The sequence below is a fragment of the Hippocampus guttulatus genome, chromosome 1 (genome assembly GCF_054856545.1).
Source record: "Hippocampus guttulatus isolate MCC_2025c chromosome 1, RoL_Hgut_1.0, whole genome shotgun sequence".
NCBI lineage: Eukaryota > Metazoa > Chordata > Actinopteri > Syngnathiformes > Syngnathidae > Hippocampus > Hippocampus guttulatus.
Window position 1 is genome coordinate 16,679,667 of NC_141261.1, and position 26,481 is coordinate 16,706,147.

Sequence of the window (26,481 nt, forward strand, 5' to 3'; positions counted from 1 at the left end):
CCTTCATAATTATTGGCACCCCTGGTTAAGCATCTAATAAACTCTAATTTTGTCTAAATAATATAGCACCAACATGAAAAAAAAAACAAACAATAGGAAAATCCAACCTTAAATTGAAGTGGATTTAAAAAATATCTTACATTAATGTTATATAATACCACGTGTGCCACAATTATAGCACCCCCTAAGTTAATACTTTATACAACCCGCCTGCCCTCAAATGAGCACCTAATCGACAATGTTTCACAATATAGGAGAATACAGAAAGAGGCATCGACAACCATTCCTCTATACATAATCTCTCTAAATCAGAGGTTTCAAATTCATGGTCCTGGTGCCATTTGTGGCCTGCATGATATTTTACAGCTCCCTACTTGACATCAAAGTTGAATGTTAGTGTAGGCAGCGAAAGTCAGCAAAACAACAGCGAGTCACATAGAGCAACATATATAGTACTACATGTTTACTGTATTTTGTTATTTATACACTAACCTAACCTTACTTATACATCTTATATATATATATACTGTGTATATATATATATATATACACAGGTTTTGGAATTAGTAATGATATCTGAGATTATTGAAGGATGGGGGAGTTCAAAAAGGAAAGCAGTTGACAGGAGGTGGGGATGTCAGGGGAGGGAAGGGGTACAAAGAAGCCCAGGTGTTGGTGGATTTTCTTTACTTTTTCAATAAAAAATAGGAGCAGAGAGTTGCAGGTGTCAGAAGAATAAAAGTGTGTGTGTGTGTGTGGGGGGGGGGGGGGGGTTAGGGAGACAGGGGGTTGAGTGATTTTGTTCAGGAGAGAAAAGAGACTCCTTGTATTTCCAGTATTTGAGCAGATGAGTCCAGAGTAGTATTGTGATTTGGCTTGAGAAATGGAGTCCTTGTAATGGGAAAGTTGAGCTGTGTAGATGTCCTTGTGAACAGTGAGACTAGTTTTTCGGTAGATTCTTTCAAGTTGCCGGGTTTTGGATTTAATGGAACGGAGAAGAGGGGTGAACCAGGGGGCAGACCGAGTGAAAAGGACAGAGCGGGACTTGACAGGGGCGAGCATATTGAGAATGTTGGTGAGGGCCGTGTTGTATTGGGAAACCAAAACATCAGGAGAGGAGTCTATGTCCGGAGTCAGGGTGGCGATCCTTGCAGTGAGAGAGTCAATGTTGATGTCTTTGATATTACGGTAAGAGATGATGCGGGGTGATTTGGAGGTGGAGAGCCAGAGGGTGTACTGTACTGTAGTAGTCCTTCCATAGGTTGATGGAGGAGCGACAGGATGGTCCAAATTAGTATGGCCCAGACAAAGGCCCTGTTAACCCTCGTCATGGGGTACAGAGGGGTGGAGATGGCACGGGACCTCGTCTGAGATCCGAAAAGGTAGGACGCTGTGACAGCGCGATTGAGAACAATCATGACGGTTTACGATCAAAAATGGATTGGTGACAGTAAAACCGTAAAAAACGCGAAAAAATGTTTTGCGGGTGAGCAGCGGCAGGCAGACGTGCCAGCGTTCACTCAACCCGGAAGCGCCATCTAGCGTCGTGAATGGGTATAATGTCTAGACCCCGAATATAAGACGACCCCCACTTTTTCAGTCTTATTTTCAATGCAAAAAACACCGTCTTATATTCGGGCCAATACGGTTGATAAGTCCGGTGTATCAAACCACTGTGTTGACGACTCTGTGCTGGCTGGAATCGTTTATGATTGTAGTGACTGCCAACAAGGCCGCCTGTCTCTAGCCGTGGCCAGCTTCAATATCACACATGGTCGTGTGAGTTAGGTGGAAGATATAGTGGACAGGCTTGAAGACAAGGCACATGTTTAGCACTATTTATCACAAAGTACTGCAGCTCCACCAACTGTTAGCTCAGAAACTTGGAAGATACCCCCATATGTGGCGACTGCTCGTCACTGATTGATTCCTACAGCTGCTGATCAAGTGAGGTGCAATGTTCGGTCGGCAATGGATTTTTTGTAAACTGCTCCTCAGTTTATGTCAGTCATCTGACTGGGTCTCAATCCCAACCAAGGTTACCTGGGAGTTCCCTTAAACTGCTGGAATGGGGTCGAACGTCAGGTTCTTTGCTATCTGGAAAAATTGCCATGAGTGCTGTCGGAGGAAAATAATCCAGGACCACTTGTGAGGTCCTTATGGAATCCTGTCGACCAATATCTCTAAGTGACTATTTAGTCCAGCCGTAGAGGTAATGCTGCCTTCAGTTCAGATGTATTTGAGTCCAAACCCAGCAGATTAACAACAAGTACTGATCTTGCAGTTGGCCATGTACAGTGTAGTAGTATGTATGAAAAACGTTGACTTGAAATGAAAGTCATAAAGTGAGTCACTCTTTTTATATAGTGTGCCTTTTGTTTTTGAAAGCAAGGATATTTTTTATGGTGCTGTGTGCTTCATACACCGAATTACCCGGCCACCAGTAAGATACGTATGCTATAATGTGAGGGCTGAAGCTGCCTTGTTGAGCAAGTGTCATGGAGGAGACTCTAAAGCCGAATATGAATTCAAGAAGTGCCTTTTTGAAGTGGGGAAAAGACAATCGCCACATGGAAGGTTTGCAACTCAAAGGTAAGAGACGCAACATTCTACAACATTTACTGTACCTTCATCTGTCAGGCGCAGGTAAGATAGCTGCGTGAACTGTGAAGCCAAGGGTCGACGCAGCTTGCATCATCCGACTAGGACCTGACATGGTCAGTGCAAAAACGACAGTTGGCCACTCACCCCTGCACATTGGGCAATTTAGCATCAGGACTCCTTCCAATGTGAACTGTAATACTCTTAAATTGTTGTTCATTTAACTCATTCACTCCCAAAGACGTTTTTAAACGTCTTTTCAGACTTGGTCTAGAATTGGCTGGTACTGAATGAGTTAAGGTTTTTTTTTTTGTGATGCAAATGCATATGCACTTAATTTTTAGAGATATAAATAAACTTTTCATCAATCATCAATGTAATTGATTTGTTGAGTTATGATGAGTGAAAACAGGTTTCATTGTCACTCCACTATATGAACTGTATGACGTGATTTATGCCTAGGGTTGAAAGGATAACATATTTGTGATAAATGCATCTGTAATCGGATTATACATTTTCTTTCTGTAACTGTAATGGATTACAGTTCCATTTTTCGAGTACTGTATCTTGAATATATACGACTGGTACATACATTCCGTTACTTCCCAGGCCTGCTTACAACTTGCATGAACCAAGCAATGACTTAACGTGACTTGCTTGATATTTATTCACAGTAACTTGGGAATTGCTTTAGACTTGAAGGTTACGACTTGAGACTTACTTGTGACCTGCGCATATGTGACTTACTCCCACCACTAGTTTTCAGTCTCGGTAATACAATACTGCAGCAAATGTACGCGCTGATGCTCATTAAGCGCACATCTACTCATTTCAGCAGTGAAGTGGAAAGATGTCACATCAGAACAGTGGAAAGACTGATGTCAACAATTTGCGTTTACTTTTTCTTTGGCTTTTTTTGTTTTCTAAACGATTGACCCACCTCAATTAGTGCAAGACAGAATGTGCAATTTTAAGAATATTTCAAGTATATATACTGGATACTCGTGGTAGCATGGTGACCTCACAGTCTTGAGGTACAGGCTTCGAATCTCAACTCAGGCCTTCCTCTGAGGACGTTGCATGTTCAACTTTTGCTTGTGTGGGCTTTCTTTTCGGGTATTTAGGCTGCTTAACACCTTCCAAAAACATGCAAGTTAGGATGACTGAAGACTTTAAATTATACACAAGTGTGAATGGTCTTTTGTCAATATTATTGCACAGTTATGTCTCACCAGTGAGTATGTAGTTGCCCCACTAGTAAGCCAAAAGAAAACATTAGTCATAAGACACAGTCAACAGTGTGCTGAATTGTCTTACTAGTGAATGTACAGTACTAGTTCAAGCGGAGACAGTAGTAGGACCTTATGCTGAATATCAAGGATTTCGAATGAACACTCAAACAAACGGTATTTACCAAGGCTCATCCCATGTGGTGACGGATCCCTGCAGACACCTTTCTCACCACTAGAGAGAGTGCCGCCATCCTAAATTGGACCGCGCTGGGCAAAGCCGAGTGGCTGAGGACGGCTGCGCCAAACAACCAAAGTTTGACCTACTTACACAGGATGTTTGAGAAATTAATTTTCAAAATAACAGGTTTCAATACGTCAAGTCTAATAAAGCGCTGTAAACCTCAGCGAAATTTAATATTTTCCTTCTTCCATCAATATTATTAAAAAAAACCAAACAAATCAAAATAAGATCACACTCTCTAATGACAGCGTTAGTGCAATCCCTGACATAATTTTGTTCAAAATTTACCACAATTTAACGTTATACAGTACAGTTTCTGAAACATACACGGGTTATAAATAGTTTCGGATTGTTCATTATCATTCATTTTTATTTTGCTTTGACTTTTGTACTTTAAATACAATTAACTCCTAGGTGTGATTGTGATCGCGAATGATTGTTTGCTTATGTGTGCCCTGGGATTGACTGGCAACCGGTTCAGGGTGTACCCCGTCTATTGCCCAAAGACAGCTGGGGTGGGCTCCAGCATGCCCACAACCCTTGAGTGGATTAGAAAATTGATAGATGGATAGACAGTTTTTAGAGTTAGGCATTGCTATTCTTTTTCATCCTAGTAGCCTTAGTCGTATTTTGACATAAAGTTTTAAAAAAAATTGTGATATATTTTTTAAATTATTTATTTATTTATGTATTTGCCTGAAACATCTCCTCAATGTGATGGCCATGTGACTGGAATGAGTTCCATTCTTAGCTAAACAGATAGTTCAGTTCCACCTCTGAAATTCTATGATGAATAAATATAATGTAATCAGTGTTTGTTTTTTGGGGGTTTCTGTGTTTTCTGAGAAAAAAAAAAGAAAACATTTCGAAAATGACTTGGGTCATTATTTTAGTAAAGTGATGATATGTAGTAGTTTTTTGTAAAAGGTTACGAAGTATTGTATAACAAAGTCAGTTAAATTACGATTCCCAAACGACTGTTCAACCTTTTTTTCTGCTGCATTCTGTACAGTAATACCTCAATATCTAAAGTAAAAACATGTTACCATGACATCTCATGTACGTAATTAACAAGGACTAAAACGAATTTTTTTTATGGTTAGTATACAGTAGTTAGTTTTACTTTGTTTTATGACTTTGGTCTGTAATTTCAGCTGATCACTTTTTAATTCAGTCATTTTTATTTTATTTTATTTCCTTAAGAAAAATGTTTATTTCAATTTTAGTTATTTTATCAATTTTATTCACTATAATAACATTGAAACACATTCATAAATGGGGGGTGGCAGGGGACAATTTGCCTCTTCATTCAAAGAGCATCAATGCATCATAGGCTACATATTTTGTGAATAAAAGTGATTTTGAAGCATGCCTACTGATGTTTGTCATGTTTAATGAAGAGATACGGACAGCTGTGACAGATATTTATTTATCAAATTGCACAAGTTTGCTGCTTTCATTCCAGATAAAAATTATAATCATTTTGTTGTGAAAGCCTGAACAGAAACGCTTGACCACAAACATTTTGCAGTTTGAACATGTTAACATTTCTTTTTGACAATTAAAAAAAAAACCACGTTTGCGACAGTTAAAACTGTTGGCAAACATCTTTGCAACCTCTTGCAACCTTTAACAAACCCTGGTGAAAACCCACCATTCGCTAAATTCGCCAACCCTCACAAGCCATCTGTATTTTGACACCAGTTTTCAAAATGACGTTACCCTTTTTTTGAGCACGTCAGGTTTTTGAGACATTTTTTCATTTTTGTTTGGAGGTTTGCTTGCACAACACGGATTTACCAATTCGTCTTAGTTTCCAATTTAAGGAAAAATTGTACCTGAGGCCGAACCTACCCCTTCAACTCATAAATATTAAACATTATTCCTGAATATATAACTATCATAAATATATTGCTGTGTTAAATAGTACACTTTTGTTTAATTATTATTGTGATTATTCCTACGAAATTAACTCAATGTTAGCGACGGACAGACGAGATGACAGTGTCATGAAACAGCACGCTAGTTTTATTTTAAAAAAACCCCACCGGAAGTGAGATATGATCTCCCTCGTGTTACCTCCGTCGTCTTGACAGTCGTGCTCGGAGCCGGAGAGGGTCAGGGGGGAGGAGATGCAAGGGAGTGGAGCAAGACGATTCCGGGAGGCGCACCACAGGGTGACCACTTCAGCGGCACCATCCGTGGGCAGCTAGCCCCACCAACGGTCTTCCACCCCGGACGTCCACTGCCACTTTTTCGCCGGATCGGCTTGTCCGCTGCGGTCGCGGAGATGATCACGGTGAGTCCGCGTCTTACTCTCAAGTGAGCCGCCGCTTTGCACACACCATGACAGACCGACGCGTGTAATACAGAGTGTCCAACACGCACGCACACGTCCCCGAAGCTGGTTGTACCTAGCCGCCTGGCGACTCTCCGTCAAAGTGGAGTGAATGACATAGCTGGAGGCCGCCATTCTTCTGCTGCTTGTTGGCAAAGGAGACGCGACCGGTGCATGTTTTTCACTCAGACGCTAAGAACAACGTCAACGCCATCTGCGTGGCCGTTCGGGCTGTTGTATTTCTCGTTGTCACTCATCACAGACGCGCGCCTGCAGATTTGAGATTTTGAACAACACACGAGTCAAAAAACACCTCACTGGACGTCGCTTCCAGTGCAGTTTGTAGACAATCAATTGCAACGAATTGATGCTGAGGAATGTGCAGCAGCAATTGCATGTGTCGCTGTCAGTAATATGGAGGAGAATACTGATGCATTCTACTGAATCGAAGAGGCTAAATGTCTGCGCGCGGCGTCTCTGTGTCGGTCCACCCGCTGGACCAACGGTCACCGCTATGGTTGTCACATAGGCCATGCTGTTATGTAACAAGAAGCCGACGCTGTCTGAATGCAGTCCCGCACAACACGGCCTGCGCGTGGCCTTTTCTCTCTCTTGCATTTACATCACATCATTCGTGTGTTAGACTTGAACGCGTCCGAACAGAATGAGACATTAATTTCCCCGCAGATCGCGTGATTATTTGGAACATCTGGACGGCAGCAAAAGATGCGCAGCCTGGCTTGGGCATCACGTCGAAAATGGAGCAAGCTGCTTGATGAATGACTTTGTGTGTGTGTGTGTGTGTGTGTGTGTGTGTAAGGGGTAAGGGAATTAGCATCAATGTAGCGGCAGTCCCGTGAAAAATGGTCCCTGTAGGAATAGTCAGTCCCACGCCCTCCCTTATCCCCCACCCGTCCACCTCCCAAGCGAGCTCCACGCACACAGCGACCACCGCGACGCGAGTGGGTCCACGCCAGTCGACCTTGTGCAGGGGAGAGGAGGGACGAAGCCTGGGTAGATGGAAGGGGAGGGGGTGTCTCCTTGAATCTGGTCGATGGGGAAGAGGAGGAGGAGGCATTGGACGTGCCAGAGAAGGCGCAGGCAGGCAAGATGGAGCGAGGAAATGCTATTTTTGCTTCATCAACGCAGCATGCTCCTTCCGGTTCAAAATGCAGGTCTGCAGGCCTGATAACATCAGCCATCTACTGTAGGTGCTAAGACCGACAGATGTTTTCTCCGTCAGTGCACAGTGAATTCACTCTTAAATTAATTTAACAGATAATCATGGAACACACTTAAGTTTCAATTGTCATTTTGTCTCATTCTTCTTTAAATCCACCATACACAGCATTAATGTGTTGTTTTACTAGTTGGACTAAATGGTTGACTGGCCAGTGTACATGTGCAGTCCGATTAGTATGCTGATCCACCAATATTTTTTTTGTCACCGAGACACTAGAAACGAGACTCCCAGTCACAGAGTCGTTTTAGCAGACTGGAGCTTTTGTGATTTTAAGGATGTGCTGCAGGGCCCTCATATCCAGCCATGCTGAACATTATCGACTACTGCGATATTCATCTTGACAGAGTCCTGTTGTCTAGTGGCATTTATATGCATTTATTACTCTTCTTTATCATTAGTTGTGATAACAGACTTCAAGTGCAAAGTACAGTTGTTCTCTCAAAATGCATTAGCCAAAGGCGTATCTTTTTTTGCAAAGGATCACAATGCGTCGGTTCATCTCAAACAGGGATGGGCAAACTTTTTGGACCGAAGATCGACTTTTCGATCAACCAACCTCCCGCGATCGACCCGTTACCGCGCACGAGCAAGTCAAGTCAAGTACAACTTTATTGTCAAATGCGCTGTATGTGCAACATACAGCACAGATTAAATTTCTTCCTTCTTAAACAGACAACAAGAGGAGCCGCTGCGGGTGCCCGCGCCGCCATCAAAAGAACAGTGAACATAAAATGACAAAATAATGCAACACAACACATAAGACACGGACAGTCGTGCAATCTTAACCACTTTTCCTGCATACACTTTGTTGTTTGAAGAAGTAATAGATGAAAGAGGAGCCAATCAAAGTGTCCTTTTCACAGTGGATCAAAGGCGCCATGCTGAATGATTAGGGTGCAGTGTACATTAACACAAAAAAATATATTACTAACGTGCACAAATACACACAAATGGTTGTTTGTTAGTTTTTTTCTCCTCTATACCCCTCGCGATCGACTTGGGACCAGTCCGCGATCTACCAGTCGATCGAGATCGAGGTAATGGGCACCCCTGATCTAAAATGTACCGAAGTAATCATCTGTTCTGGGTGACCCCAATTATTTCTCTCACGAATCTGTGTTCAAATGTAACATAAAATGAAGGAGTGACAGTTTTTGTATATTCCAATGATGTTATTTTTTTCTATTGTCAGAGTAAAATGAAACCAACTCTAAAAATTTCGATTTTCACAATTTCAAAAAAAAGTTTGGTATTGCCAGTTTCAAAGCATCTGTATTGAAAACTAAAAAAATTTTGAGAGTAGTTCAACTTTGTATTAACATATAATTTTTTTTAACGAGAAAGATGAAGATGGAAAAATGTTGAAACAAATTTTGGCTGATGGATGGTATTACCAGTAAGCAGCACCAATTTTTGGCTAACAGTGCAAAAGATGTACAGTAGAACAATCTAAACTAACAGAGTGAACTATTTGATAGTCTTGAGTGTTTCTGCAGGTATGCAAGACACCAAATGAACAAATTGCTTCCTTGTGAATAATGAAGACGAAAATGAGAATTAGGAAGTTATGATGCTACATCTGCTTAACATCATTGCTACTTGCAAATGTGCATGATAAATGCCAAGATGACTGCGGTTTTAGGCTTGGTTCCAGTGGTGGCTCGGCTCGATATTCACTGTTTATCCTCATTTTAGGATGAAATTTTAGGATGTAATCATTATTATTTTATTCCCATTGCATTGGGTGTCCATTATATATAAATTTTGGCTATTTGTGTGCCGGGCTGGTCCCATTCCCCAGCGGAGGCCAACTGTCCAGTAAATAAAGAAGTAGGCTTGCCCACATCTGATCTTCTCAGCTCTGATTTGTTGCTCATGTGTCATCACAGATCTTCAATTCTCAAGTAAGTCTTGCTCTCTTTCTATCTATATTTCAATTTCTCCTTTAGACCCAGAGAAAGCCGTGGAGAAGGGTCTTCTCGCAAAGTTTTGTGGCTTGATCAGCATCTCGGGCACACTTAGAGACCCGGAGCTTTGTGGCGCACATTTTGACCCCATCAAGTCACTCCCCTTGTGCCGCCCTGCAGTGTGTGACTTCGTATAAATGAGTGAGACAGCTGCGAGCGAAAGGGCGGGGACATGTACCAGAACCCCAACAGGTAAGATACCAACGCAATCGGGAATGCATTTGAATCGTACTTATTTGTCTTTGATCTTTTTGTATCGCCGTCTTCACGCAGAATGTCCTGGTTCAGTGGTTTTCTAGTCGCCAGAGTGGATGACCGTAAGACCGCGTGGGGGGAGCGCAATGGCAAGAAATCCAAACGGAGGGGAGGCTCATCTCTGTGCAACCCACGTTACATGAGCTGTCTGCGGGATCCAGATGCGATGGAGCCTCCCTCCGGCGCCCCCCTCCACCAGCACCATCGTGGAGGGATGGCGGGGGCCGTGGGAGGCGGGGGCAACTTTGGAGCCCGTTGTGGATGGCAGGAAGACCACTACGGAAAAAGGGCCGGGCCCCATAGGGAAGGGGTGGGGCTGAAATCGGTGGACTTGGACTTTGAGGACGGCGAGCTGAAGGGCAGGAAAGGCGGGTGCAATGGAGGCGGCGGCGACATGGGAGACGACAGCGCCAGCGGCGCAGCTGGCGTCGTGACAGCCGCCGACTGTTGGCTCAGGGTGGTGCGAGTATTCCAATCGAAAAAGTTCCAGTCCCGCAAACTGGAACGTCTTTACCAGAGATACTTCTTCAGGCTCAACCAGAGCTCTTTGACCATGTTGATGGGGGTCCTCGTGATTGTGTGCGGCATCATGCTGACCTTCCACTGTGTCCATGCACCCCCTCACGTGGCCTATTCATCCGCCTTGTCGGTGGCAATGGCGCTCTTCATGGCGCTTATGGTGGTGTGCAACCGCAACGGCTTCCACCAGGACTACATGTGGATGGTCAGTTACCTGGTCATCGGCGTCTTGGTGTCAGTCCAAGTGTTTGGGGTGCTCATGGTGGCACCCCGGAGCGCTTCAGAGGGCATCTGGTGGTCTGTGTTCTTCATTTACATCATCTACACCCTCTTGCCTGTAAGGATGAGGGCGGCGGTGTTTAGCGGAGCTGTACTGTCCATCATACACTTGGTGACCACCTGGCAGATCAACCAGGAGGACAGGTTCCTTTGGAAACAGGTAAGAAAGCTTGACACCGGACTGGTTACGCTGCTCGCTTTTCTCATCAGGGTTGGCATATGTCAGGGGTGTCCAAACTTTTTGGACTGAAGATCGACTTTTCGATCAACCAACCTCCCGCGATCGACCCGTTACCGGGCACGCACATACACACGCACGCCGTGATGAGCAACAGCCTGACACGGAGGCATGCGACGCACTTTTGCAGCCTGTTAGCTATCGTAGCTCACACGTACCGTTTTAAAGTGCTTCCCTCGGCCCTCTTGATTCGTATTCTTTGCCCGTGCCCTCAGTGAATTGTACACGAAACAAACTCTGAATGAGAATAATGATAACGATAAAAGATACAGTGCAACAGCTCTGATCACAAGCTGCAATTGCAGACTGCTGAGCGCTAACAACTTCCGGTGACACAGGTCACGCGACACCGTAGGTGAAAGATTTACCTGCTTTATTTTATTTTATTTTATTTTTTGAATATTTTTTGTGAAAATGAGACTGATAGGATGATTGGGGTGTAGTGTACATTAACACAAAAAACATATTACTAACATGCACAAAGAAACAAAAATGTTTTTGCTGTTTGTTTTTTTTGTTTTTTTTCTCCTCTACACCTATCGTGATTGACTCGGGACCACTCCACGATCTACTCGTTGATCACGATCGACGTAATGCGCACCCCTGATATATGCTAACCAGGGCAGAAAAATAACTTGACAGTTGTGTTGGCAAACCTTTCAGTTTCAGCATTTTTGTCAATGCTTTCAACCGAGAACCTATGAGCCAATTCTCATGTTTCATAGCTCGCAAAATATTGTGTATTATGACTATGTAAACACAGCATCAAAATGAAAGATTAGACTCTCTTCTTTCATTAAAAAAAAAAAAAAACGCACTACATGGACATAACCAGCAGAGGCGCTATTGATTGAGTTGTGTTGATTGATAACAACATAGCGCCGATGGGAGTTTCTCATTCAAGAAGAAATGGTTTTCTCAGTACAACTCTGGCATCACACTATGATGTGCAGAACATTCAGAGCGAGACTGATAACATCAATCAAGCGATTCATTGATCATCAATTTAATAATTGGTTCCCGTAAAGGATCGGATGATGTAGTCAAATTCGCATCGCAATTAATAACAGTTCCCACTTAGACCTTTACTGCAATGTTGCTTTCTTTTCGGGTTGGCTTGGAACGTGTGACCAAAAGTTTCAAAGTTGTGGTTTGCCTAAGACTCGACTCAAATCTAATTTGACAAACATCCTCTGGAGACAAAGCGGCATTCGTGTTAATTTGGAGGGAACTATGCCTTTTGGCTCCGAGATGATCCAGCTTGTTAATCAGACAGTCACTAAAGTCTGGGCTGTTTGATTTTGGGAGGGTGGAACACAATGGGTCTCTGTGAGTATGCAGTGTTGGAAGAAAAACTTCAAAACAAATATGCCCAAGAGCATTTGGGATAAACAAGAAACGCACACTCAAAGAATGTTTAACGGGAACAATGTGCTGTTCTTAGAAGTTAAATACAGATAATCTAAGTTGTTGCACATGTAATGATGGAATGACATTTTGGAAGAAACACAGTCTCTGCTATTGTAGTAGTTCAAGTACGAATACGTTTTGGATCTTATTGTAATGTGACTATCAGTAGCCAGGGATCCGACATAAGTATGGACGAATATGGAATTGGATTTTGTAAATGTTCAGGTCTGGAAAAATATGCAAAATTGGAAAGTACGGTATGAAAAAAAAAGAATGAATATCTTAAAAATATATATAATCTAGCAGTGCAGCGATTAATCGGTTAATCGAACAATAATCGATTATGAAATCAATCAAGAATTATTTTTGACAATTGTTGAATTGTTTTAGAGGGCTTCTCACACATGAAATTGTCCAAATCCTTGGAATTGCAGCCTCTCCCCAATAAATATTCTCAGACTTATGTAGTCATTCATTAAAGCAGATGGCTTATGTTTGTGCTTTTTTTTTTTCAAAACAAGACACTTGCAACCATCGGCAACATCTGATTTTACTTTGGAATACAATAATTACAACTTTTGCAGATTTTCTGGCAGATGTGACAGACCAAACTCGCAAATGAATCCTAATGAATTCACATTTGTATTATTTTGGCACCGCCAATTTGAAATCCAAATGGAATATCCTTTTTTCTGAAAATGTCCTCTTAGTTGCGATCAATGCTTTATTTTATTTTTTTATGACCGTAGATGCACAGAACATGACATATTATATCTATCCCATTATTTTTCTATGACTTATTCCATTTCCTTCATTTATTAAGTCTATTTCAAATGTCCCCTCGGTATTTCGGATGGGATAATTGAATGTGTGAGCAGACGTTATGGTCAAATGTCTGCCATGTTTGTCACCACGACACATCCACAAACTGACATGTACTGAATGTCTCTGTTCGGACAGTGTGTTGTTTGTGCGTCATGCCAAGGGCCTGGGGGCTCGCTGAAGGTCAGCGGGGCGAGTCAAGCTGCCTCGGCTGGACGCCTCTGTGCTTGCCAGTGGGAGAGTACTCTGATATTAAGCAGGGTCACTCGGGTCTCTGTGTCGACACACAAGAGATGCTTTGTTCACTTCCCCAAAGGGAAGGGCCGCGGTGGTGAGAACGACAACAGCGAGGAAAGTGTGGTGGGGGATTATAGTATGGTGGCCACTCGCATTCTGATCTTTGTCTGTTCTATAGGGATGTTCAAGACTACTTTTTGTTTTTAGACCGATACCATCACATGTACTGTACTCGACCAACGAGTGCTCGATGATAACAAGTAACCGATGCCACTGTACTTTCGATACAGAACATTTCTTTAAAACCAATGACAGATCATTTCAAAGAAATGAATTTTTGTTTGTTTCTGACAAAAGGCGGAACGGTCACTCTGCATTTAGAAAATTGAAGTGCAAAATAAAACACAGTTAACTCTGAATTAAGGACTCATTTGGAATAAGTTAACAAAAGCGCAACATTAAACTGACAAATCTTTGTCCAAAATAAATGGTGTAAAATGATACAGGTTCATTTGTTAACTGTTGAGCATCACACTCTGAAGTTGGAAAATAGGGATGCTAAAAAAATTGATCATATCAGCTGATATTGATTATTAAAGTTTCTTTTTACCTGTCCAAAACAATAAAAGTATGAAATGGATCAAACATGAAATGTAATAAAATCCAACTCTTGTACTACAAAACATAGGTACATAAGAGTATAAAAAAAATTAGGGGAGTATAGCACCCTGAATACTACACAAGAACAAGTCAAAGCATTATGTCGCCTGTACTGAATTCAGAAAAAAAGAGGCCTTATTAATGCAGTGAATGATATTTGATTTTTCTCAGTCAAGTAAAGCAGTTAAATGTGTGAAACAAGTGCAACATGCATGAACATGCATGAAATATCGTAATGGATAAAGTCATCATATGAACCAAATCACCAAATCGAGTTAGCAACTAAACGTATAATGTTGGTAGCAGTACACTAATAATGCACGTTAAGCATGAATAAAAACCTTGTAAAGATACATCTGCTTACAGAAATTGCATCTTAATGGGCAAATGAGATGATTGACCTGGATGGAGTTCACTTCTTTTAGCCTGCATGCCATTTAGTTTCTGACAGTAAAACGGCCACAGGAGAGTAGCAGACATTGTTGTGAGTAGCCGATACATTGAAATAAGGCCGATATCGCCCCGATAGCGAAACCTGATTTCAGTACTCATTCTTCCCTACTTTATAAAAAAAAAAAGAAAAAAAGAAATGAATACCGTACAAGACTTAACTGTGCTGTTTTGCAGCCATTAAATGAAGGAAAGCCATGTGTAGTACGTTCATGGGAACTCTGCGATTAGAGCGTACGCATCCGGCACACATTATACGGTAGTGCAATCCATCACCCGCTTCAACAACGTTTGCCTTCGTCACGAGAATGAATGCTGTGAGATAACTTGCGGCTCAGCGATGCTAGGTGTATTCCGAACGTCGCCTGTGTACTATGAGGCACAGTTTTACTGTGTCATTAATCACGGCTTCTCGCTTGTGTGTATTTCCTCTTTCTCCGCTCACTCATTAACCCCACTGGGTTTTTGTCAGTGGTGAAGGTTCCAGATACAGCAAGTGTGGATCCTCATTTTTCATTTTTGCTTTCTGCAGATTAAACAAAAGGATATCCGTGAAGGCAAGCCTTGTTCATGTTGCTTGTGGTTCAGAGTTTTGGCTAAGCAAATGCAAAGTTCATCTCACAGTGGCAACCATCTGGGAGGTCGGGGCATCCACAGATCAATGCATGGATCATCTGACGAGAAAATAGTTTAGTCCTTTGGCCGTACTAGACACTTCTCAAGAATTTCATCCACATCTATTTGACTTGTCTCATAAATTAGACAGAAGGCATAACTGTGGAGAGTTAAAAATAGCCGCGGATCAAAAAACCTGGAATGATCACAGTGACAGTGTGTCCTGGAATATTTATCTGCGATACAAGTGTGAACTGGCTGTTGGAGATAATGTGACAGCATTTTTAGATTTATGACTGGCGTTACATGTTCGGCCCTTGAAATGGAACTTCCTACATTCCTATAAACAGTCAAACCCATCTGCTGCTGAGCTGTAATGTCATCCGCTTCAGTTACCGGTACTTTGTTTTTATCATTGCGTGTCTTGTTGTTTTGTGTACCCGCTCCACTTAATTGTGGAGTTTTGAACCGTTTTATTAATTGTGGAAGGCTTTTCAAAATGTGCAACAGCTTGTAACATCGATGTATCAAGTTCATCATTCTGCTCGTGTTTTGGATCCTCAGACCTCACAGCTGAAACAAATTAGCCAGAGTTGTGCAGTCTTTACACACCCAACCAGCCACACACACACACACACACACATACGCACACACTCTTGAAAAACAACATGGCTATTTATTTGTGTAGAGATGTGATTTAAGATTACAATTCTTCTTGAGAATTTGAGTGTTTGGTTGAATTGGTTGTTAGAGTGTGCATGTGGCCGGTAAGTGATGTGAAAATCACACAATAACATTTCAATAGACACCAACGAGGACAGGACACAAAAGGAATCCTCGAGGTACACTGTTTGCAACCAATATCAATGATCTATCTCATCAAGGTGTTTCCAATTCTTGGCCAAATGTTGCACAAGTATGAGTGTAGAAAGAGCACATCGATGCAGCAGCCGTGCTGCATATCACCAAATAACGCACCAGGTTTTTCTACCCTTTCGAGAAAATTCTAATTTGATGGACACTAATCAAACTGAACATTAAATGAGTTGGCAGCAAAATCTAAGGGATTTAAAATAAAGTTGCACTTGGTTGAAATGCGCAAATATAAAACACTGTTGCATAAAACTCTCCATAAGGTTGTTTGCTGAGTTAAACAATCAACAGGATCGAATGGCTGTCAATCACTCCGTTTTAAACTGCGTCAATCCCATCAGCTGTTCACAGTCTCACAGATGCAAGTTTTGTTGAAATGTTCCCGTGTGCATTATGCATCGATGGGAGACTTAGATCCCAGGCGAGCAATTGTCAATCTGTGATCACCTGCGCAAAGATGCAGCGATACAATAAAGTGCCGTGCACCAAGGAGGGCGGGAGGCCTCAGCGATCACCGGAGAAACACACTCGATTCCTCCACTGGCTCCTTGATAAATAATTTGTGAGCGTAACGTGGCAGCAGCATTTTAACTAGGAGACCCGTCACATTTACAAAAAACACTTCGCTCACAGCTTGTCTTGACTCGTAGAAGTCAAAGTGGAGAAAACGCAGTCTCTACAAAATGCATTATGTGAACTGTTTCTTCAAACTTACATTAAATTTTTTTTTTTTTTACGTTTGCCTTTATATGGACACGGATAGGTGCACACACCCATATCTGTAGCTATGTGTGTGTGTGCGTGTGTGTGTGTGTGTTTATACAGTATATAGATATACTGTATACCCTATTCTATCCTATGTATAATATACACCTAATATACGACTGCATACCTAGTTATTCACTCTCTATACCCCCCACCCCCGTACATATACTCACACACATGCACACTCACTCACGCACATACCACGGCTGCTAGTCACTGAGCCAACAAGAAGTCTGGAAATGAAGTCCCAGCTCAGCATCACTTCTGAGAATGATGGGGAATAAACAGCATTGCTAAGTGTCTCCCTCTGTGCTTGCGCTTAGTTGGTCCAGTGGTTGCCATGGAAACAGGTATGACTCAAGCTGCAAAGACCCAGTTCATTCTACTGGTGTACAGTTTGGTAATCATCACTTCAATTCCCCCTGGTCGCCAACAATAAAGAAAGAAAAGAAGAAAATATGTTTTGAAAATGTATTCCCGCTTTTCACTTTGAATACAGCAGGCCAAGGACATGTGACTGAGGGCTCAGACTAGTCTGCTGCTTTGCCACTCCCACTGTTGTCGTAATGAGACGGTCCATAATTAACCATGGGTCATATGAGCGGGGGCGGGGGGTGGGGGGGGGTTGTCAGGAGTCAAGGAGTGAACGACACGTCGGATGTGGTCTCGTTAAGTCGGAACTAATCTGAAGCAGGCTCGTGTTTTGGCCTCAATACTGACAAAACCTTTCAAATACAACCGTTGTCTTGACTTGAAATGCTGTTTTCAGGAGCTTGTGGTTTAATAACAATTCTGAATACTGTACTGATTCCAGCGCAGTACAGTACATTATAACGTGATCGAAGATTACAGAGGATTCAATTGGGAACGAGGCCAAGTCAAGGCATGTCAAGAGGCATTTCGGTTCTGTTTCAACCGGTTTTCTCTAGATTTTGCAGTTCTTTAAATGAAAGCACATTGACAAGTCCGGTGATGGAACACTTTCGTAGTCACACTCTCTCCACAGAAGTCACACTTGCATGACTGCCAAGTGAAATGTGTGGTGAGGAGTTTGACACCACCAGGACCCCCAGCATGTCCTTGCTCAAATCTACAGAAGCAGAGCTGACGAGGACACATTCTCATATGAAAAGGAAAAAGACTTTGCTGATATGAAACTGTGTATTCACGTCCAGTATAATCAATCCGCATTCGCTTGGTGCTCTTACGTCCACCGTGCAGGGAATAAGAATGTTGTTAACACGAGGACCACATCTCTCTTTATTGCTCTTCTCTTTTTTGGAAAAATAGTCGCTGGAGGGTTCGGAAATGTTGCTAAATATAAGTTGGCAACACTTGAGACACAAGTGGTAGTTGCTGTTTGCGCCCTTGCTTGTACAAAGTACTGGCGTCCACGGTATGCACGTGAAAAGCACAGCTTTCAAAATGAAACACGGCATATTTTACAATTGACTTTGACGTCATGGTCACTGTTGCGGTCCGGTGAGAGATTGTGACAGGATTGCATGTGGCCCTGGGCCGTGTTTGCCAAGGTCTGCTGCCTATAGAAGTCATATGCTGTATTGATGGTGGACATGGGACTCAACATTTGCAAATATCTCGTCATTTGTTCCACAAAGATAATTTGCACAACTGTATAATTGTGGACAATTGAGTGAACAGTTACACTCTTCAATATAAATACACGAGGGAATCAATCTACATGCTCGTGGTTGTTTCTCTTTTTGTCGTAGTCAAGTCAAGTCAAGTCAACTGTATTTATAGAGCACTTTCAAACAGCCATCGCTGCATACAAAGTGTTGTACATGGAGCAATTTAACATGCACAATAAACAGTAAGACAAATCGGTAATAAAGATGGTAGAAAGCACCAGACAGTAAAACCAAGAACAAATCTAAGTCATGCTGAGTCGAATGCCAAAGAATACAAGTGAGTTTTGAGGCGGGTTTTGAAGATGGGCAGCGAGGAGGCTTGCCGAATGTTCAGTGGGAGGTCATTCCAGAGAGAGGGACCAGCAACAGAAAAGGCTCGATCCCCTCTGAGCCTCCGCTTAGTTCTTGGTACTTCTAATAATGTCGAGTCCGCAGACCTGAGGTGCAGGTGTGTAGGGGCGGATGAGCTCAGAGACGTAAGGTGGCGCGAGGCCATTTAAACATTTGAAAACAAATTATAGGATCTTAAAAAGAACTCTAAAATGTATCGAGAGCCAGTGAAGTGTTGCCAGAGTAGGAGTTATGTGCTCCCTCTTACGAGTACCAGTCAAGAGGCGAGCAGCGGCATTCTGGACCAGCTGAAGGCGCTTAATGGAGGACTGGCTGACTCCAAAGTAAAGGGCATTGCAGTAATCGAGCCGGGATGTGACAGAGGCATGAATTACTGTCTCAAAGTGTTCATGAGAGAGGAGAGGTAGTCTTTTCGCTAAACATCCTGACGACTGTACATAAGCTTTGCCCGACTTTGGAATGGCGTTTCTAAGCAAAAACAAACCCAAATACAACAAGAATAGCACCAAGTGTGATAAGACGTGACATGGTGCCAACTGCAATGCGGTGGGGGGAATCGATACCGTCAAAATGTTCAGGCCTCTGACCTCACTAAATTCCATTGTCAAACTTTCATCATGATACTTTTGATACTTTGTTTGAAGCACTGTAATTGCAGTATTGTACCAGAAAGGCAAGTGGTACAGGTATTGATGAGCAGACGCGCACAAGGAGCTGAGCAGTGTCTCCGTGCAGCGAAAGAAAGTTCATATGTTGCTGAGATATTGACGGGTAACGGCAAAATCCATCAGTGGCGGTTGAAATTCATCTGTGGTGGCCCGCCACAGGTACATGTATACGTAGGAAACAGTGTGGGTGTAATGACTCAATTTACTGATCTGATCAATGAGGTCGTAAAATGCTAAATATCGGCCAATCCGATATAGGCGATCAGAACCGTTGTAAAGTCCTCTTGGCTGAAGCATGCACAGATCCGCCTGTAACTGCAGAGTCACTGTGAAGGCGGGGCTTGACTCGTTATCGAGTGTTGTTCTGGTCATTTGTGATAAGGCCAGTGAGCGCCGTATGGAGACACGAGGCCGGGGCTGAGTACACAAAACTCAGTAGATGCTTGGCACGGAGCGCACACTCTCTCACAAAGGATCATGTGACACCGAGCACAAGTTTACCTGGGAGGAGGCGGGGGATCCAATGAATGAAATGAAAGGATATTGGATGAAGTAACCTCTCAAGCAAAGATCAGGTGTAACCTGCTCAACCCCGCACATCATTATTTGGGACTCCTACGGTGTGTTATACATGGCCTGATCTAATGCTAATGTTCAAAAGAAGTCCAGATGCTTCTCCGAGCCATCAGTCAATGAAGCCCGGTCACAAAGTCACAATTCTGTTCTCTTCACACATTTTGACATGTCAGCATGAATTATATTTCTGAACAGTATGTGACAGTTTCCAGTTCTGAAGAACAAGCAGTACGGAACACGAGCCAATATTTGCAGCTCTGTGCTGCTCCACATTGTAGCAAGACTGTAACACCGTTGCGGTCAGCTCAAAGTCCAGCAGCTTGAGCCAAATTTGTTATTCCACCACAATTCTACAAGCTTCACTTCACTTTGCTCACTTTTTAAAATGTATTTTAAGGTAGAAAGTTGACCATAAACACTGTTAGACATTTCTGAATACACGTTTGGAGCCATTGCTGCTTTTATACTTTAGCCGCCTTTGGACACAATATTTTCCTCCTCGCAGTTCTATGCAGTCACATGAAGAGAATCAATCCCTAAGATTGTGTCCATTGTTGTGGCATTTATAATGCTATGGTGACTTTGAGTACACTTTTTACACAGTCTGAGTCAATGCTGCGATTATTTCACTACTGCATTCATTTTCAGTTGTTAGGCACTAAGGGAGGAAAGGCAGGCTTGATGCTGTTTGTAAATCATGGTTGCTAGTTGACTAAAGTTTGGCATACGTTACAGAATCAGATTTTAGCAGTGTTGATTTTAATTTGTGACCGTATGAGTTCAGTGTTTCAGGTGCTCACACTATGTGGACAAAGTTACGACTTGACTCCTCACACTGCTTTCTTGTTGCTGTTAAACTTCACTCTTGTCTGTGTCCGTACACACACTTCATTTAACGGGATTGCAACATGCTTCTATTTTCATTTGTGTCATGGCCAGTGCCAAAAAGATTCAGAGGCAGAGGTGCAGACAAGTGCTGCTGGATCGATTGTGAGTTTATTGCTCGGGATGAGTTTTTTTAGCAGCTGCGTAGTTCCTCTGTTCAAGGGGTAGTTAGCGCGTATCAAACTACTAGCAAGATTGTAAACCGAGGTCCAGCAGTCCGTCATATCGGGTTGATACCGGCATTATTTGAAGATAATCGGGGCCTCGTGGATGCTGGCGATACCAACCACGGATACCTAAAGCAAAAAAATAAATATGACTTGAAGTGCTCCTCTGCGGTAGCTGGTGCTTCACTGCGGCAGTTTGACACATTGATGAATCCTCATCTGTGTCAGAAAAAAAATGTCTTTGATCACATTTTTTTTCTCAGTATGTAAAATGAAATTTTGTATATCAAAAGTACGATGGCTATTGGCACTCAGTATCTAAGAGTAATCAAAGAGTGATTCCTCGTACTGATATCTGGAAAAAAGTAGTTTCGGACATCCCTATTCGCAATCAAACAAAAGGGAGCACAGAATTCTTGCGACCATGTTCCTCTTTATTACACTGATGACTGGTTGGCTATTTTAACATCATCGGAAACATTTGTTTGCAACCAAGTAGTGAATCAGTCTGAACGTTTATGAGCATACAGTATGTTCAACACTGAGGAATGCTGCTTGAATCAGGCCTTGCAAGTCCTCCCTTCTCCTTGGATGGTCGCTGTGCTGCACCGGCCTTGAACCCTGGCGGGGGTGCTGCAGGTCTTTAGAGGAAAGCTGTGGAATGTGGGTGACAGTTGCTAAGTGAACGCTGTGCAGCCTCCATGATAATTCACAGTTTTCGTGGGTGTGAGTCTCGGACCAACACTCTGCAGAACCTCGCACAGGAATGCGAAAGAGACGCATGCGGGGAGCAAATGGGAATTATAATTCAGATCAGCATATCGCAGCTCCCTCCCTCATGCAGGAGAGTTGCTCTCATGACTCGGCTACATAAATCCAGTTTCCAAGATGACATCATAGAAGATGTAACGCAGGTCTCTTAAGATAAACAGGGTGACTGATTTATCCTTGCAGATGCAACAGACGGAAGTATTTTCCTAAGTGCAAAGTGCACATCCTTCAACCTCATTTTGCTTTTTTTTTTTGCCAAGTACTGTGAAGCAGGGCTGAAGAGCACCTATTGCTGCGTTATGTGGACATGCATCTCATGAGGAACTCTGCGCAGTGTAGAAAGAACAGCTGCTGAGCTTGGGACATTGAGGCCTTCCATCAGAAATAAAATAATGAAAGTTTGCAACATCTATCCAAGCATCCATTATCCAAGTCAAGTATCCTCCCGAACTTGTTAGCTTGCTGCTTCTGCATAAGTGGCACAGAGCTTCCCTCGACCTCCGACTCCCCGTGGTAGGTGACGTGAGCCCAACAAAGACTTTTTTGGGACCGCCTTGGCGGTTCTTCTTTTTCTTGTTCTTTTATTTTCTTTTGGCGGTTGTTTCAGCGATTGACTCTCAGTTTTGCTATTCAAGGCATATTTTGATGAGGCGCAAAAATGCAAATTTTGCCTCGCTAACTGCGAAGTGAAACCACTTATTTTGAATCTTACGGTGTTTAATTAGAAAGGGCCCTATAATTAGGTTTGCAACTGCCTGATTTGCCTTTTTGACACTTCTGACCCGTTACGCAGCTTATGCTGCCCTGGTCCCTCTCACATCCACACACTAAGAAGTTTTAGTTGAATACTTTATTTTGCTCGGTGGGCTGAGTCAACATTTTACCGATATAAAGCCACAGAGAGATTTTAACAAATAAGCATAAAGCAAAAAAAAATTTATTTTTTAAATGGCGGTGAGTAGCAAAAGGGCACTTTGGGCATCAAAGGAAAAGAGGCACGTGTCCAGGCACTCCACATGTTACTGCAAATAAAGGATGCCCGTTGGAATAGAAAGTAGTCTATAATTACAGTATTTTGAGGGCCCCCCCCCCACCCTTCTTTGTAAGTTGATAATTTATTGATGAAGCCTGAATATCTTGCATGAGCTGATGTAGGCTTTTTGTGAAACAAAATACATTTTAATCTACATTTCTTCTATGCTGCCTGTCCTGTCTAGATGAGAACAGCTCTTACATAATGCCATTTTGATATGCAGGGATTACGATGCAGTCCTGTCCTAACTGGTCATCCGGCTTCCCGGCTGGCCCCAGTGGAAATAACGCCTGCTTTTGTGACAGGGAATGATAAGATAAGATAAGATAAGAAAACCTTTATTAGTCTCACAATGGAGAAATTCCCAATTCACAGCAGCAAAGTTATGAAAGGAAGAAGTAGAAGAACAAAATATAGGAGCTGCTGTAAAGGCAGCCACTCACACGGGGCCATCTTGAAGTCAAAATAACAAAATAATACAACACAACAAATAAGACACAGACAGTCGTGCAATCTTGTCATATGGATGTCATATGTCCTATGATTTCTGGTTGATTTTCGCCTTGTGAAACAAACATAACCCTTTTGGCATTTGCTGACTGTATGCATGAAGATGATGATGGGTCTGGAGGCGTGATTAAAATGGCATTGCCCCAAAGTGACGTGTGGCTACAAATGAGTCCGGGAGACACGAGCAGGTGCACAGGTCCTGCAGCGGCAGCACAGACAAGTAGCAGGTAAACGCTGCTAAGCACCTGGAGAGGCGGAGTGCTGTTGCGTAAACACAGGCACTTCCTGTGTACTCTGCAAAGCTACAAGCTCTTACCCTCTTGAGAAAAGCAAGCAATTAGCAGCAGCTTGTGTGCTCAGCCACATGGGGTATGATAAGCATGTGGCGTGAATCTCATCGCATCAAATAGCGCTTAGCCTAAGGAAAAGGGTTTTGTCTTTTTTTAGTCTTTACCCGTGCACTTTTCGACCATTTTACCTGTACCTGCAGACAAACACCATGCAAGACTTTTGGGTCTCCTGGTTGGTTTTTGCTTGAATAGTGAGTGAAATGTAAACAGAAGTGAGCGCCCGGGGCCATCTGCCTCATGTCACTGCGGCCTAAATCTGTCCGCTGGAGATATCACTCACTCACACACTTCTTTTTCCTTCCTGTCCTCCTTATTGCCACTTGATGTCTGTTTTCAGTCGCATCATTTAGTTTCTTTTTTTTTTTTTTACTCATTGTCGTTCTCCACTCACCCGTTGTCTTGCGTCATCTTTTTTCCACACTGTTTCTCTTGTGATGCCTTTTCTTCGGTAGTTATTAAGGTGCCATTCTGTTCTGCTACAATCTTTGTTTCACAAATATTTTTCATTTCTGTACAGTTATGACCACAAATACTTTGTCCACATTTTGACCACTTGTTATTTTTATTCTTCTTCTCTGAGTACCGGTATTATGGCAATGAGGGTTGGACATATTATTCTTCATCATTTTCTGCACGGCTTATCATCACCAGTGTAGAAAACATGAAATACAATCAAACATATTCCAATGCGGGTTGTAGCAATGCGTACAGACTCTACAGTACTTTTTTTTGTACAGTTGAGTTGTGTTTAACTTTGAAGTGCAGCGCGATTCATACACATTTCAATTTTTAACAGTTTTTAAACATTTATTGAAGTGCATTTTTTTAAACTTACATGGACAATATATTTTCATTTATTTATTTTCTTTTCTTTTCTTTTCTTATGTCTAAAATCAGATAGATGAAACAAAATTAAATAAAGATAATTAAGTGCAGTGTAAAGGTTTAAACTGTGGCTTCCAATAATAAATATACACAGAAAAAAATATTGAGCTGAATTTACTAAATTCTATTTTGTCGAGTGGTTGCACAAAGTAAGATCATCTGGATGCAGATCTATGTATTTATTAAAAATACATACTGCACATCGACTTAAAAAAATGTATCTGGATCCAGATGATATTTTGTGCAACCACCTGACAAAATAAAATTTAGTAAATTGCTGGAGATTATTCTCAAAGTATTTTGTAAGATCGGTTTTCATCGTCTACGTGTTTTGCTCTTCTTGTGCTTTTGTGTTGCACATTTGCGCTTTGTGTATTTCCCTCTCAACCCAGGAGATGTCAGTGTGAAACCCTCTCACAGAACTTTTCGTTTTTATTTTCACACAAAAGACAAGTTCAGTTCCCATGTTTTGGAGCAAGAAAGCAGTTACACGGGCCTATTTCCACTTTCGCTTTCAGTTGATATGATCCAGTCCAGTGTGGAAGCACCTCTGATTAATGATTGATACAGGATGTCGGTTCTCCAGCTTGCTTCCTTACAGTCCACCCCTGTTTTTGTCAGTGTCCAAAAGTAGCCTGTCGCATGAGGAGTGTCACGTTCGCTCTGCAAACATGAAGATTTTTAAAGGAAGTGCTGGGTCAACAGCAAGTCCCACCATGCAATGGAAACGTGAACACCAGGCCACATGATATCACACGTGACAAATATCCAATCTAGCTCGTTCTTATTATATCACCATCATTCATTAGTCGATGGCACCATATTTTCACAGTATGTTTTTGACCGGCTCATCTATTTTTCATGTAATTAACTAATTCAGCACAAACGAGATGAATCCATCTTTGTTTACATTGTTTCATGTTCATGGCCTACAAATTCTCATGGGTTTTACAGCTATTCTTAGAAAGACTTTGCAGAGATGACTGAAAGTTCAAAAGAAGGACTTTTTTCCCCCCCATCCGTTGTACCACTCATAGGGGAATTTGTTTATTTAACCTTTTTTTTAACCTTTATTTGTCCAGTTAAGGCACGTGAGAACAGATCTGAAATACCGACCTGGTAGCAGACAGCAGACTCAAAAACTAAGCAAATAATAATTATTGAATAAAATACAAAGTACTGTATTAAACAGATCATGGAAACGGAAACGGATTACAATTTACAATGGGAGTAAACACGGGTTAAAAAACTCAGCGCATCGTAAAAGTGTAACCAGTTAATTTTACATCATTCAAACATGACCTCCCCCCACCTTCTCTACAGGTGAGTGCAAATGTCCTTATTTTCCTGTGCACCAACATCATTGGAATCTGCACCCACTACCCTGCTGAGGTTTCTCAGAGGCAAGCCTTCCAGGAGACGAGAGGATACATCCAGGCCAGATTACATCTGCAGAGGGAGAATCAGCAACAGGTACAAAGTATTACAACACTGGCTAGACTTCAAGATCTTTTCTTTGTTCAGCAGTTGATTCTGGTTCAACATGTCTTGCTTGTTCAGTGAAGAGGGAATCCCAACATATTCAAAGATCCTTAGTCATATAGACCTTAAAGGCTTTGAGCCTTCTCTGCAATTTCACATCGACCATTTCTTTCTAGCCTCAAAAAATATAACAGCTCAGGTCAATAATATTACACTACACACGACTTAGCAATGCACATGAGTTCAGTTTATAGCTTGTTGTATGTAGAATGCAATAACACATAGCCCCAGCACATCTGTTGTAAGGCTGGGCAATCATGGACAAAAATAATAATCAAAAACTTTTTTTTATACCGAAAACCCAATGACTAAAAGTGATTATTCATTGATCTTGAAAATGAGCATT

The 26,481-nt window shown here is 42.1% G+C and overlaps 1 protein-coding gene across 1 annotated transcript in view; it reads left to right on the plus strand.

Moving 5' to 3' along the window:
* Window positions 1-6,187: 6,187 nt before the first annotated feature.
* Window positions 6,188-26,481, plus strand: part of LOC147210687 (adenylate cyclase type 6-like) — a 35,772-nt gene continuing 15,478 nt past the window's right edge. The window contains exons 1-4 of the mRNA XM_086114802.1: window positions 6,188-6,373; window positions 9,605-9,814; window positions 9,896-10,835; window positions 25,917-26,066. Of these exons, the coding sequence (XP_085970928.1) occupies window positions 9,795-9,814; window positions 9,896-10,835; window positions 25,917-26,066 (1,110 nt within the window). The 5' untranslated portion in view covers window positions 6,188-6,373; window positions 9,605-9,794. The remainder of the gene's footprint in view (window positions 6,374-9,604; window positions 9,815-9,895; window positions 10,836-25,916; window positions 26,067-26,481) is intronic.